The 15,188-nt window shown below is 34.1% G+C and overlaps 3 protein-coding genes across 8 annotated transcripts in view; 1 reads left to right on the plus strand and 2 right to left on the minus strand.

Annotated features, from left to right (window-relative positions):
- The window catches only part of LOC104735780 (cellulose synthase A catalytic subunit 7 [UDP-forming]), a 4,799-nt gene extending 4,030 nt beyond the window's left edge, over window positions 1–769 (minus strand). For both annotated transcript variants that reach the window (XM_010455632.2, XM_010455631.2), the window contains exons 1-2: window positions 695–769; window positions 60–255 (exon numbers count right to left, since the gene is read on the minus strand). In XM_010455632.2, the coding sequence (XP_010453934.1) occupies window positions 60–255; window positions 695–769 (271 nt within the window). The remainder of the gene's footprint in view (window positions 1–59; window positions 256–694) is intronic.
- LOC104735782 (AP2-like ethylene-responsive transcription factor BBM) lies at window positions 1,976–5,443 on the minus strand. Its single transcript, XM_010455635.2, has 9 exons — window positions 5,073–5,443; window positions 4,263–4,677; window positions 3,956–4,038; window positions 3,808–3,816; window positions 3,616–3,704; window positions 3,368–3,441; window positions 3,153–3,203; window positions 2,953–3,029; window positions 1,976–2,854 (listed from the first exon to the last, which is right to left on the minus strand). The coding sequence occupies exons 1-9, from the start codon at window positions 5,305–5,307 to the stop codon at window positions 2,148–2,150; spliced, it is 1,740 nt and encodes a 579-aa protein (XP_010453937.1). The 5' UTR covers window positions 5,308–5,443; the 3' UTR covers window positions 1,976–2,147.
- Window positions 9,583–14,024, plus strand: LOC104735783 (U1 snRNP-associated protein usp106-like). Of its 5 annotated transcripts, XM_010455638.1 has the most exons (14): window positions 9,844–9,933; window positions 10,190–10,283; window positions 10,383–10,435; window positions 10,568–10,736; window positions 10,829–10,892; window positions 11,451–11,530; window positions 11,610–11,757; window positions 12,097–12,158; window positions 12,346–12,408; window positions 12,773–12,831; window positions 13,134–13,215; window positions 13,302–13,345; window positions 13,434–13,661; window positions 13,750–14,024. In XM_010455638.1, exons 2-14 carry the CDS (start codon window positions 10,239–10,241, stop codon window positions 13,766–13,768), a joined length of 1,116 nt encoding a protein of 371 aa, XP_010453940.1. In that variant the 5' UTR covers window positions 9,844–9,933; window positions 10,190–10,238; the 3' UTR covers window positions 13,769–14,024. The 5 variants fall into 5 exon arrangements, 2 of the variants coding, with proteins under 2 accessions (XP_010453938.1, XP_010453940.1); XM_010455636.2 differs by lacking the exon at window positions 10,190–10,283 and having other exon boundaries at window positions 9,585–9,933; XR_759493.2 differs by lacking the exons at window positions 10,190–10,283; window positions 13,434–13,661; window positions 13,750–14,024 and having other exon boundaries at window positions 9,583–9,933; window positions 12,962–13,215.

Raw genomic sequence — 15,188 nt, forward strand, 5'->3', positions numbered from 1 at the left:
TTTTATTTTCATTGAGGCATTTCGTCGAACAAGATAAGAGCGGTGAATAATTAAAATACCTCTGAGACGCTTGTAGCGAGTCTTACACTGAGGACAGTTCTGAGTCCCTTCTCTTCTCTCGTACTCATAACAAGGCCTGCACGCTGGAAAACCACACTCATTGCAAGCCACGAACAGGTCTCCTTCTACTGTTAAACCAATCTGATCTCCGCATATCTCACAAAATTGCCCATCTAGATTCTTCAGAGGCTTTGGCTGTAAATTAAATTACCCAGAAAAAAAAAAAAAGGTTCAGCTCACTGCAAGACATTATTAAACCGTCTCTCTTTGGTTTTTATATACTTTTTTTCAATTACATAACCATAGGTAAACTAATTTAAGTGGTTAAATTAAGGGACTCTTAAATTAACATTAGCAACAACAACAAAAAGTTACTATGTTGTTAATAATGACAAAATATACACAGTGATTGAAAAATTGCTAACTTTTACGTGATCAACAACATAGTAGCTTTTTCTTTTTTTTTGTTGCTAATGTTAAAATTGAAAAATATAATTTTACTACAATTACTGAAACTAAAAAATCTTAACATACAGAATAGAAATTCGGAAAACAAAAAAAAATAACCATATGCAGTAAAATATTTTACTAGTGAATTGATAAAAACATTGGTAGAGTAATGAATGAGAAAAACCTCTTCATGGTTATGAATGACGACAAGTTCGTTACGATTATGAGAACCGGCAACAAGACCGGCGCTAGCTTCCATACTGACGACCGGAGATTAGCAGCGATCAACGTCGACAGTGAGAGCACAAATCAGAGATCATAGGATAGTATTCATCAATGTGTGAGAAGAAAGAAGTTTGGTTTTTATGAATGAAACCTTTGGATTTCTCTCTCTGTATGGTACATTAGTTTGTTGTAGAGTCTCCATTGCCTTCAAGCTAAGCTTTCGTTTATATATATATATATATTTTTTTTTTTTTTTATAGAATAATTTTTTAATTTTGCTGGAAGTGCAACAAACTCACTGATCACATCCATCAGCTTGACATATATGTTGTTCTTTCACCGTCGCGGTTTCCTCAAGCTTCACCTTTTTTTAACTTGCCTGTCTTTTTCGTTTTACGTACTGTCCTAATCTCATTCCTTCTGTCTTTAAATTATACCAAATTATATATGTTTTAGATTCGTTTTTTAAATGAATTATTGTTGGTGTTAAGTTGATATAAAAAGGCAATTAAACTTGGTATATATTAAATCTAGAAACTAACAAAAAGAAAAATACTAGTAGAGTAATTTTTATTAAAATTAATATAAAGGGGGTTTGGTGAGTAGAGTACAAGCCAAGTTACGTTCTTCTGTCCCTAATTAGGTGAGTTTTCTGCATACATAAGCTTAAAGAGAATCTAACGATGAAATGTATTTGTGCTTTTTCATCAGCCTTTCTTATCTATTCGGTTTCCATGCGGGTTCCTCTCGGCACCAGTCCCTCTATGTGATAATTCTCAAATACCAAACGGATGATAGTCTACCGGCGATCCCAACCAACCCAATTGCCACACAAGTCAATCTTTGGGCAATACGTTTGATCAGGGTCACGTACACTCACGTCAGCAACCCACCACGGATCTTGGATCCTTATGTACGCAATTGTAGTTTGTGTACCAAAGCACAAACATTGAAAGATATATATATATCTTTTTTGGACAGTTTTTGGGACAAACTTGGGAAACTGATCATCATTATTGACATTAAAACCAGAATGTTGAGTCTCTTGCCGAACCTATCTACTTCAATTGCATCCTATACGTACAATCTTTAAAAGAAAAACAACAGAATTGTTCACATGATTATATTTTTTTTTATGAAAGAACATAACATAAATTTGTGATCACACTATATATATATCAAAAAAAAAAAAAAAAAGAATTCACGAAACAAACAACATTTTTTTTGGTAATACAATACTAATAAAATAGGCTAGCTCAAAAAATGAAATGATCCTTAATCTGAAAAATTTGTCCAAATAATTGAAACTATGAAAAAGTTATAGGAAACTTACCAAAAAAGAGAGAAAAGAAAAACAGATTCAAACTGTTCACAACATAAAGCAAACAACTAAAGATCTTTTACTTATTTTTCTAAGTGCCATTCCAAACTGTAAACATTGAAGCCCCTTCTCCACCACCTTCCCCATGAAAGTACATGTTAGAGCCAACATTATTCGAAATCGCCACCGGAAAATCTCCTTCCGGAATCTGCTGAATTTGCTGTTGTTGCTGCTGCTGAGCATAATAATAATGGTTTCTTGCGTTGTAGGCAATCTCAGCAGCAGTGAAAGCATCGCAATTAACCGATGTTCCAACAGGGATTGCAAATCCTTGGTAACCACCATAACCAACGACATTCCCACAAATGGTAACCGAATCATCAGAAGTGGAACTATGATGATCGATCGAGTTACTCAAGAAAGGTTGTTGTTCTTCCTCTTGTTTGGAACAAACCCTAGTACTCTCAGAAGACAAGTTTCCTCCATTGTAATAACCAACGTACCTCTCCTGCTGTTGCTGCAATACGCTCAAATCCATTCCCTGATGATGCTGAAACGCAGCGTTTTGCCAACCGCCAACATTACTTGCACTCTCTGAAACGTTGTTACTGATCATCATACTTGGAACCGGACTGTTAACTTCCTTGAGACGTTTTGCAGAACTACCAATAGGTAGACTTGGGCTCTCGAGGATTGCTTTAACATTGTATCTGTTCATGTCAAAGTTAGTCACTGCGCTTAATCCTCTGAATTTAATGGCTGCGATGTCATAAGCCTCTGCAGCCTCTTCTTGTGTGCCTACATGATTTGTATAATTGTGCACAATTAATATCTACGGTCTATGAAGATTTGATTGAATAGTGTAATATGAGAATAAAATTAATAAAAAAACTTACCGAAAGTTCCCAAGTATAGGTCTTTGTTACCGGCAACTCTCCCGATCCTAGCTTGCCACCTTCCATGTTGGTGATGCCTTTTGAACCCATATTAGAAGAAATTACCATTTATTTTAGATTCATAGTATTATATTAATTGTTATATATACATAAAAAAAAATTAAAGCATTGTATTTGTTCTGTTTATTTATACTAAGTACCTTGTTACTCCTCGATAAATCGATGCACCACGAGAAAAACCACTACTTTTCCTGCATATTTTAATGGTTATTATAAATACTTCCTTGTAATATTAATGAGTTTATAATGTGAATTACAAATATCAATAAATATATACGTGATGGGTTTCTATCATGTAATATAAAACTGAATAATATATGTCATATGCAATAAATTCAACAGTTCCATTATATACCTGCGCAGAGAGGCAACATACTCTTGCCTAGTCATGTGCTTCATCTCTTCTACCTCTTTCTCATAACTACTCATCTGAATATTATATCCAGCCAACATTATTAGTTTATTGTAATAAATGTAACGATATAAACATGACATTCAAAAGTAAGATAATTTTAAAAAAACAAGAATTATTCAGTCATTAAAAAAGAATAAAAATGGTTAGGAGATAGGAATTTATATGAATTATTGATTAATTTAACTTACGGGGAAGTTAGTAGTAGTGGTGGTTCCCCAATATTTTAGTGCGGCTAAATCGTAAGCCCTAGCTGCTTTTTCTTCTTTGTCATAACCTCCTGCATGATCAGATAACAATCTAATTAGATTATACTTAAAGTAGATCTACTAGTCATGTACATCTATTTATAGCTTTATATGGAACTTATATCAATGACTTACCCAAATAAACTGAGAAGATAAACACCAGACGCCAATTTTGGAAACACACATGTAAATTAAAAGAAAACCTAGATTAGTTTGAAAATAGATACTGGTGTATCAAATTATACATAAATTGAAAAAAGAAAAAAAAACTACATATGTATACCTTGTCTTCCTTTGCGAGTTTGGCCTTCTCTTTTGCAACTGTTGTCCCATAAATGTGCCTCATATCTTCCTGTCCAACGATGCCTGAACATTTAATACAAACAAATGTGAGCATACCATATATGTATTATTACTCTATATATCTAAGCCCATATGCACTAATTAATGTATCTTTTTAATATATATCTAGGAACATTCCGTAGCACTCTTTCACCTTAACCATTAGAATGTCCCAAACTTTACCAAAAAAATCATGATTCATGTGACATTTTAGACAACAGATATATATATAAATGGATGAAGAGAACCTTGTAACACCGCGGTATATAGACGTTCTTTGTCCAAAACTCTCAATAGTTTTCTTTGGTGTAGCTTCAACGACATCAACAAGAGTCTTCTCTTGGACAACATCATTATTATTGTTGTATTTGTTGCTATCACAAGTAGTAGAAGAATTCATAGAGAGAGACAAGCCTCGTGCGCCATTACCATTGTCTTGATGATTAACATTAGCCACCGGCTGACTACTCAGCCATGTTTTTATCATTGAAAGGCCTAGTGAGCCACCACCACCACCATCTCCTCCACAACCGCCACTTCCATCTCCAACGTTCTCGTTGGTATTGTAAATCGTACTGGTGCGGCCGAGGAAATTCTCAAGCTTTGGTCCATTTGGTTCATTATTGTGGATGTTATTGCATGCACCACTATTGATGTCCCAATCTATAGACAAAAAACAAAGAGATCCCTAACTGATTATGGTTTGTTGAGTTCGATTCATAACCCGCTATTATATTCGAAAAGAAATGGGATTTTGATTTAGAGGACACAAATTAAAAATATGTACACAAAATGTGTGATCATATTTTGATATTGATTAATGGAGAATAAGAATATGTATAGATCATATATTTGACTAAGTTTTTAATTCATGAGATGTGAACAAGCACCAAACCCCACTCATGGAAATTCTCAAAAGATATGAAATCGATAAATAAGCAAAAACAAAAATAGGGTTACGTGCGTGAGTCTTGGTCTTTGTTCTATGCATTGGAAGAAGGGGAAAATGAACAAAAACAAGAAATAAAATAAATAAATAAAAATTTTAAAACAAAAACCTCGGGAGTGACTACTGTTGTCTCTGGTGAAAGCTTCGAGGACGACACCAAAAGGAGAAGCAAACGATGTTTGAACGGCAGAAGACCCATCGGAGGCAGCAGCGGCCAGATCGAAGCAGTACTCTCCGGCGACATCTACGGCGGTTGTAGTGGTAGAAGAGTCGAGGTCCGTGTGGTGATGATTTTGATCATGAGGAGAAAGAGAGAAACCCAACCAGTTATTCATTGAGTTCATGTAATCTAATAACTCCTTGTTAAGAGATGATGAAGAAAATAAGAAGAAGAACTTAGTTAGGGTTCATGCATGAATGGGAGAAAGAAAAAGGTTTTGGTGTTAAATGAAGAGAGAAGAAGAAGAAAAGTCAAAAATATAATGTTCATTTCTTCCGAGGCGATATAATATGCGCATTTATATAATAGAATTTTGCAATTAAAATTCAGAAAGCAAATAAATAAAACAGTTGTTTTTTGAAAAATGTGGAGATGTATTGGTCGGTTTGAAGGGTAGGGGTAGTACTGTAATTCATGTGGGTAATCTCTTAATTGTAATTTGTTTAGTAACATTTTAATTATTCAGTCAAAACCCTTTCAAATCTCTGTTTCACTCTCTCTCTATCTCTCTCTTCATGCGCATAAAAAGGTTAAATGTAAAAGACAAAAAAGTGTAACACGAGGACCAATAGTAAAATCCAAAAACTCACTCGCTGTCGATTTAAGACCAATGATGCTGTGTCTGTTAGAGACATGTGTATGTTTGGACGTATAACACGACCGAGCGATTGCGTTTGTGTTAGGCGATTCGTCATTTTTAGTATTTTTACATCAATCTCAAAGTTAAACCAATAAATCAAAAAAAAAAAAAAAACGCAATGATTCCTGGTTTTGTACTTTGTTATATTTCCCGGGATCCCACGTAACATATGTTTCTCTAGAGATATGTTGTGCAATATACACCACACATGATCTTGATATCCATGTTTGGTTCAATATGCTTACTTAAAAGTTTAAACCTTAGAGTAAAGAGTTACGATCGACGTTTAAATTTTTAAAATTGTGTCTCAAACTCAATTTGACATGCATGTATATAAAAGCATGTAATGTCTGGTGGTTATGGTTTAATTAACCAATAAAAACGTCCCAAATTTCAAAACAAATCTGGTTCGATCCTCCAACTATAACGTTGCAAACGCAAAAAAAAAAAATGTAAATAATACTTAAAAGGAAGTATAATTACATAAGATGTGGATGACTAGTAGGGATGCTAGAGATGTACATGCTAAGCAAAAGTAAAGTAGTTGAGCTTATCCGACTAGTTTCGAATTAATAAATGAATTAGGGTAATTAGGGAGGAAAACATAGGGTATACACATGGATCAATGAGACGATAGTGAGCATGTGCATGGGTTTATAATCTTTCGAATTATAAAATTTTAGTTTTTTGGACTTTCTTTTGTAAGATACGATTCAATGGATTCTCGTCGTCTATTTAAATTTACTTTCTCAATTATTATGCCTGCAATATCTAACACACCACCAACACACGTTCTAGAATTGCCTCGTACCTACAAAATCACATTATTTATTTCCTAACAATTTGTTCATATCTGCTTTATATATCCCCCAAACCTTTGGTACCCAATTATTTCAATACCTCTAGATCTAGGAATTAAAATAGTTTTTACACTTTCGATACACGGTTCAAATTTTCTGATCTCTACCAAAGAAACTTTAGATTTCACTTACTATATATGTTTTGATTCGAGACGATATTACATCGAAACGAGTTTGAAAACAAAACAAAATGGTTATCATTCAAGAATAACAGAATAAGACTTCATTTGCATGTATTTAATTTAAAAAGCGAAATAGATGAGGTTTTAGACTTATCATCCAAAGTTTTGCGTGAAAAGAGTATTACTTGTCAAAACCATAGGAATCAATTATCATGATGTGTTATTGTAAATACATTGAAGTGAGAAACACCTGTAGATTCCATCTGAAAATAAAAGGAAACTCCTGTAGTTGAAGATAACTACAAACTGACAAGAGCGTACGTATGACTGAAAATATCAAGATAAAAAATCTGAAAGTAGTAGAAAATCTGAATACGAAAAAGAAACTAAAAGAAAGAAAAGTGTAAAAAAAAAAAAAAAAAAAAAAAAAAAAAAAAAAAAAAAAAAAAAANAAAGTGTTAAAAACAACAACAAAAGAAAAAGTTTAAGGAAATGTTATTAAAGTCAGATGGATGATTTTGAGATATTTGTCAGCATAAATGCTACTGCTGCTGCTGCTCTACCATTCCCCCACCCAATACCGTTTACTTTGCCCATTCATTGTTCATTTGCATGCACATTTTTACTCATTTACTATATACACACATTAGTATATGTCATTGATGTGAAATTACTTCTTTGAACTTGATCCTGAGTTGCAAGTCAATTTTGTTTCCTTTTGCCTAACATGTTTTTAGTCAGAACTCAGAAGTAGTAGTATTTTATTTACTCTTATATACATTCCGATATTTATGAGACAACCTAGGCGGCTGTTTACAAAAGTATATAATTAAATAATTCGACAAGCTAATTAATTCTTTGGACATTATTTAGTATTTTGAAAAGTAAACCTAAACCTTATTTAGATTTTTTCTCATGTTTCTTCTTACTAGTAGATAAAGATATACTATTATAAAATTCTTCTTTTGAGAAAAAAATTGTAAAAAAGACGAATGTGGAAATGATGAGGGTCTGCGACTGCAAGAAGCCTGCCTTGCGTACTAAAACCCATAACATTGTCACATTGCAATTGCATCAGCCACAGCCCACAGCCAGTGTCATTGTCATATCATCATAAGTACTTTATATTTATGCTCTATTCTATATTATTCCATATTTTTCAGAAGACAAACAAATCAACATTTTCACTTTTTTCATTTATATAAACATGAAAAGCTTTTTGTTTCCCCCGGCTAAAGCGGGCTAGTTTCTTCTGTTTCCACTCCACATCACACTGACTCTTTGCATGACTGACATCTCATTTTCTTTTTCGACAACTTTTTCTTTTCTTATGATAATTTATTACTACTACTACTTGTATTTATTGGAAAAAGAAAACAATCTTGTATTCCTTCAGAGATTTTTATAATCGATCGAATGGTAAAATTGGCGTGCGATACACACGGTCCCATGAATGATTTGTAATTCTCAAAAAAAGAAAACATGTTATACGATATGGAACAACAACCAAAAAAAAAACACAAAGTATAATGTTAAAAACATTGAAATGAAAAAATATGCTACAATTATATACTTTTAAAAACAATATAAGGCTCAATTTCTATTTGAAAAAGAACTAAGAGTTTTTTTTTTCTCACCACGCAACTAATTCTAATTAGATATCTTTTCATTTTAAAAACATATTATACATAGATGATTATTTTGATCCCGATTCCATTTTATTCTGTCAATAAAAGACAATATTGATATGTTACAAGTAAAATATAAAAGGATAAAATCGAACGGGAAAAAGTAATACTCCGTTAAAGACTTCTTATTTATGAGTTACTTCAAGTGGATAGAAATGAGATTCTATCTCCGTCCACATATGAATACTCAAGCTGGAAACAGAAAGAGATTTGAATAGTCGATGTGTATGCTAAAGTGAAGAAATGCAAATCGAAAACAATTTTGGTAGCAAAAAAAGAGAGGCATTAATGGTATATTGTTCAAGAAATATAAATGTCACGCTCTTTCATAACTGCAACAACAAAAGTATATATGGTATAAAATTTAGAAACCCAAATTTTAAGTTAGATTTTCTATCTCATTGTTCTTTAGTGATCACCGTTTTTCTAATCTCTTAAGCAAAACTTGGATTGATTCAGGGTTGCAATTTTGCATCCAATAAAAATCGTCCTCCATAAATTGGACTCAGTCAACTAGAAGTCTAATATAATCATCTTTCTTCTGTCCATCGTTTGTCTTACATAACCTAGGATATGGATCTAATGTACAAAAAATAAGACAGAGACAGATGTCAACTACCACCTAAGATGAATCCATCCAAGATGTCAATTGCGTAAAGTCCATTTAATTTGTCACCATGATCATGGACTATATAATTAAGTACCTGTTTAACACATAATGTTCAAACATCAAAATACTAATCAATAGTCCGTTATATGAGTCCCACATCTCAAACTACTAGCAAATGCACGAGTGCAAAACCTAATAATACATCAGAATATATATATATGATACTTATGAAATTACATTTTCAACCAAAAAAAAAGAGGACACTCAAACGATTTTTTTCTTTTTAGTGTAACGGAGCAGTGATGGCATTTTCGTAACTATCGGCTTAAAATTATAAAAAGGTTTTTTTGTTCTTTCGTACAATACCCCAATACTTTTAAATTGTCACAATAAACCCCTAATGTTAATTTGGGTTAAATCTTAAAAATTGTTCAACTTTAGCGACCTTTAAAAGACACAGAACCCTAATTACCAAAAATCTTAGTACACACACAAAAAAAAAAAAAAAAAGCCCCTTTTTGTTCAAATGTATTTCTAAGCTTCCGATCAAACAAAAAAAAAAAAAACAATCTCTCTGTCCGCCGAGAAGATTAGTTTTTGTGATTCAGAGAATCAAAGTGTGTGGGTGAAATAGAGAAAGAGAGACAGAGACAGAGACAGAGAGAGAGAGAGAGATAACGAAGATGGACGCTATGAGGAAGCAGCTCGATGTGCTCATGGGAGCTAACAGAAACGGCGATGTGACGGAGGTGAATCGCAAATACTACGACCGCGATGTTTGCCGTCTCTACCTCTCTGGTCTCTGTCCTCACGAGCTTTTTCAATTGACGGTGTGTATATATACATCTTTCTTCTTCGATGCCCATTTTTTTTTTTAATTTCAGCTCAAGCCTCAATGGCTTTATCATTATTAGTATCTTGTGCGAAAGGGAAAAAAAAAAACCCTAATTTCCCCATCCCTTGATAATATTGGTATGTGTATTTTTAGTATTGGTACGTGTTAGTTGATATAGTGCTTTGGATAATGTTGATTTGGGGGGGAGGTTGTTGATTTAGGTAACAGTGTGAAATTTTGTGTTATCACAGTGGCGCTACGTTGCTACTTGCTACTGCATAGTCTTCGTTTTGCTCTTTTATGCATATTGAACACTTCAGAGTGAATTTTTCGGGTTCAAGATTTGTAAGTTGTTGTACATTTAAACTTGTGTTGGCTCAGTTTTTATATTAGTTGGCTAGTTTGGTCTGTGAGTACTCTTTGACATGTTTTTTATATTATCAGAAAATGGATATGGGTCCTTGCCCAAAGGTGCACTCTTTGCAGCTGAGGAAAGAGTATCCTTTCTGAACGAATGTAGAGTCTTCTTCTTCTTCTTATGTGTGACTCTGGAACCTATCTTTTTTATTGTTTTTTTCTAATATCCACACAAGTTTTCAGTGGAATGTTTTGCTTTAACTCCTCCTAAGATATAAAGAAGCAAAGGCAAAAGGTGTTGACAACTACGATAGGGAATTGGAAGATGCGATAGATAGGCTTATTATTGAGTGTGATAGGAAGATTGGTAGGGCCCTTAATCGTCTTCAGGAAGAGGATGCCAAAGCTGCCATTGCAATTTCAGTCATCGAAGTTACTCAGGTGATTATCTAAGTTTTAATTTATCTGAGTTCTTTTTGTGGTTTTTTTTTCAACTCAAGCTTTTTCCTCATCATTTCATTATTTTATTTCAGTCACCTGAAATTCTCGAACTATCGAAGCAAATCAAAGAGAAGATGAAGGAAGCAGACCTGCACGGTAATAGAAAATAATTATAAACAAAAATTGCTGCTTAATTGACCACTATATGTTCCTTTCTCCTTGAGGGTTTCTTATGACTATAATTTCATTGCGGCTCATATAAATCTGGAACACTTTGTGTTTGCACTTTTTTGGTAGTGTATTTTCATTGTTATTTCTGTAGGCTTCTATACAACATCTAGAGTAGGCTATGAACTTGGAAGTGTTTCTTGATATGTGCTTGCTTCCCCGAACAAAATAGTTAATTTATATTAATCAAGCTACAAGATGTAAATTAATCAATTTTAGAATTAGACCCGCCACTTCCTATTTGAATATTTAAGCTGCTCCTATGGTACTTTATGTTTAGTATTTCATCTTGTGGAAAATAAAGGTTTCCTGTGGTGTTGCCAGAGGTGGCTCTTCACCTTTTATAACTGTTCTAAACTTGAAAAAAACGTCTTTCTATGTAATTGGCACTAAATTGCTTGGATGTAAAAGCTTCTGCTAGTGATTGTTGTGTGATTATAAAACTTTGGATGCTACTATATTATTCAGAATGTTTTCATATCGCAGATCTTGAAGGCAAAATGGATCTGAAGATTAGAGCTCTCGAGTTAGTTGAAGAAATGAGGATTAAAAGAGCTGACCTACAGGTGTGTCATCATTTAATTTGCTATTTGCTGTGCCTGGTACATTGTTAACAGTCAAGTCCTGTGTTTTGTTTCCCTACAGGCTGTGCTACTGTTGGATGCCTTCAACAAGGATAGGGCATCCTTGCCACAGCCCGTCCCAGCTCAGCCACCAGCTGCAGCATTACCTTCGCCTGATCCTCGTACTCAAGAAATGATCAATGAAAAATTAAAGAAAGCAGAAGAGTTTGGTAAGGGGGAAACCTCTAAGTCATATCTGTGGTGATCTTGAACCGATAGTTCTAAGTTATCATTGCAGTTGTGCAAAATTTTGGTTTCTATATTTGATCTTATAATTTTTAAATTCAACTTTCTTTGCCAATGTGTGAGTTTCTGGTGGCTGATCTAAAAATTTACTAGGCCTATTAATTGTTTCTTTATGAATGTTCAAAACTGAGCTTGGGAAACCTTTGTGATAGGCAGTGTTAGAAGAAGGCAGTTTATAGTTACATAACGACAGAAGGAACATTTTAATTTTTCAATGTTGGGAACAGCCACTTTGCAGTTATGATATCTGTATGTTATTTCAGGTGAACAAGGGATGGTTGATGAGGCGCAGAAAGCACTCGAAGAGGCGGAAGCTCTTAAGAAGGTTTGTTTTCTTTTGTACATTTGTTTTTTGTTTGGATCTTATCTCTGAGGTACTTCATAGGATGTGGAGATATTAATGAATTCTATCAACTCATGGATCTCTCTTTGTTTTGGTTTCTGTAATTTGCTTGAATATTTCTGCATGTTCTCTATTGTCTTTCCCTACTCACTTATTGTATATGTTTCAGCTTGCTGTTAGGCAAGAACCTGTAGTGGATTCAACCAAGTACACTGCTGCTGATGTGCGCATTGTAAGTCAGGATCATCATTTTTATCACCTTATCTCCGACATAATAATCTATTGAAATTCATTTTGTATAGCGGCCCTCAAGATTCTTAATGCTTAGGTATTCGTTTAGTCTGATGACCATTAGAATTTAAGGGAGATAGTCCTGCTTCTAGTAATTGAAAAGAAGTAATGGCTTATAAATTTTGATAGGATAATTTTTCTTTTCTCTTAGTAGGATGCAGTTTTCTCAGTTGTTTAACAGCATAATAGAAATTGCTTTTGAAGAGAAGTATACCATCTTCTCATCTCTTCTCGATGCACCATCTCTGTTTCTTTTGTCAGCTTGTTAGTTGGTAGCCCTCACTCTTGTTCTTTTGTTGTCTCAGACAGACCAGAAACTGCGTCTATGTGACATATGCGGAGCATTTTTGAGCGTCTATGACAGGTTAGGTTTGGTTACTTAAAACATTTATGCTTTATGGTTCCTTGGTATTTCATAAGAAAGCTAGAGATAGATTCCTGGGTTGCAAGTGGTTCATTATTTGACCCCGGCTATTGTACCTCCTTTTCACCAGCAGGCTATTTGGGCCCAGTTTTACGAGGATTACTTTTGCAGCTAATAAATGTGCGTTCTTTCTTGATTTATTGTGCCTGTTAGAGATATGTAATGGAGCTTTAAACTATAATTATGTCACCAATTTGTTATCTGCATTTGGCAATGTCAAAAATCTTTCGTACTGCCTTTAGTGATCGTCGGTTAGCTGATCATTTTGGAGGGAAGCTTCATTTGGGTTACATGCTGATCCGCGACAAATTGGCAGAGCTTCAGGTAAGAGCCATAGAAACTTTCTACTGTGATTTTCCTGTTTGGTCTCAATTTATGCTGTATAGTTATGTTCTTTCTGTTTTCTTCAGGAGGAGAAGAACAAAGTTCAGAAGGAACGGGTTGAAGAAAGGAGGTTTACTTTCCTCAAGCCTTTGGATACTTTTAATAATTTGCTTCCTTAAATCTTTAACATTTTTGCTGAAAAGCTTAACCAATCTCAGATCAAAGGAGAGGAGTAGAGAGCGAGAATCAAGTAAAGACAGAGACGGAGGAGATAGCCGTGACCGTGGAAGAGATGTTGACCGTAGGAGTAGAGACCGCGACAGGCACCATGACCACCGTGAACATGACAGAAACTATAATCAGTCACGTGGCTATGACTCAAGAAGCCGGCGCAGTTCGCGGTCCAGGTCAAGGGAAAGACAACCGAGGGATTATGATCGCCGCAGGTAACTTTGATAAAGAACAGAGAAAAATCCTTATTGTTACTGCAAATCTTTTGGCTGCATTTAAATACGTACTTTAACTACCTTGCAGACGCCATGACCGCTATTAAGACCCTACCAAAGATGATTGCACCAGGTTTAAGAGGTTCTCACGGTTGCGTTTAGGATCAATTTGGAGTTCCAGATCCTTTTTTCTTTCTTTGCTTATTGTGTTTTCAGGTCTTTTGAGATTGTAAGTTACTAAGAGAAACTTCTTCATATGTTTTTTTTTTCTTTCTCTTTTTACTTTTGTGTTGACATCAAAGACTTGTGAGTAGAAAGATTGGTGTTCGAAAAAAAAAGAAAAAGAAAGAAGGATTGTGATGATCTCATGTCTCTCTCTTATGGACAACGTTTTATCATTCCTCCAAACACCACGAAAGAAGACGACAGTCTAGTTGACCAAAAAAAAAAACCAATTCGTCGTGCTTTCAAGGTCCTATACAAAATCTTTAACCGGTGGCAATTATACCAAAACAAAAAAAAAACGTATGGCAATTGTCTTGGATACTAGCTAGTACTGTAATTACTAATTTATTAGCTAATGACAAGATTAACGGCTGATTTAAAGCCGTAAAGACACACACACAAGTCGCTTAGAATCTACGAGCGATTTAAAAATTGTCTGATATGTTTCAGTAAAGTTCGAATATAATAGCACTCTCCTACCAAAAAAATAGCATAGGTTCAACGTCAAGTCACTGTATTCGCTCCATGTTCTCTCGAGTTTCTGCGTACATCTTACTAAGTTAAAAAGATACCAAGTGAGTCTAGCCTCATGTGAAATTTCTATATTTTTATCACAAAATCTGAAACCTTACCACCATTAATTTAGACTCGTTAGAAACTCATCACCGTCGAATTTTATTGCAACCTCTTTTCATCTTGTGGCATGCCCAAAGGTGTTCGGTTCAAAACGTATATCAGCAAAAAAAAAAAACACATGAGACAAATGTATTGTCACCGAGTTAGTGTCTTTGTAGCACCCTAAGCAAACTTTATAGAACATAGTGTTTCAATTCTCGATTATTTCATACAATTTCCTACTTCCTAGTCTTTTATCAGCAAAACAACCTACATATCAGGCAAACATCTCTATTCACAAACTATTTATGTCTATATAGTTAATTTTTTAGATATCTATGTATTTACTGAAAATATCCAAATAAAAATGCTACTCTATCCAATAATAGAAAAAGGGAAGGTCAAAGTTCATTTGTAACTCAACATCACACTGTATCACAAAGCATCTCAAGTTTAAGCATTGTTCAATGCTTTTATTCAATAACGGACATAATTCATTTTAGTGTTGAAAAGGCATCTTATAATAGTATTTCTATATAGTTTTATGATTATCTTAGTTTGATGGAATCATACTATAAGGCAATTATTGGAACTTTATTTTTAATAAATAATAATTGGGTGATGCACAAGCTAGCCATACTCTTTTGAATCGAAACCAAAGCAAAGGTCAATAAAAAAAAAAGAGAT

This window comes from Camelina sativa, chromosome 13, assembly GCF_000633955.1.
Source record: "Camelina sativa cultivar DH55 chromosome 13, Cs, whole genome shotgun sequence".
Classification (NCBI taxonomy): Eukaryota; Viridiplantae; Streptophyta; class Magnoliopsida; order Brassicales; family Brassicaceae; genus Camelina; species Camelina sativa.

Excerpts from the sequence above, each read along its gene's own strand:
- LOC104735782 (XM_010455635.2), bottom strand. The coding sequence starts at position 5,307 with ATGAACTCAATGAATAACTGGTTGGGTTTCTCTCTTTCTCCTCATGAT. Across the intron at positions 4,678-5,072 it reads CAACAGTAGTCACTCCCGAG|ATTGGGACATCAATAGTGGT; the intron begins GTTTTTGTTTTA and ends TTTTGTCTATAG. Across the intron at positions 3,204-3,367 it reads TATGTTGCCTCTCTGCGCAG|GAAAAGTAGTGGTTTTTCTC; the intron begins GTATATAATGGA and ends TAAAATATGCAG.
- LOC104735783 (XM_010455636.2), top strand. The coding sequence starts at position 9,787 with ATGGACGCTATGAGGAAGCAGCTCGATGTGCTCATGGGAGCTAACAGA. Across the intron at positions 9,934-10,382 it reads ACGAGCTTTTTCAATTGACG|AAAATGGATATGGGTCCTTG; the intron begins GTGTGTATATAT and ends TTATATTATCAG. Across the intron at positions 10,893-11,450 it reads GAAGGAAGCAGACCTGCACG|ATCTTGAAGGCAAAATGGAT; the intron begins GTAATAGAAAAT and ends TTCATATCGCAG.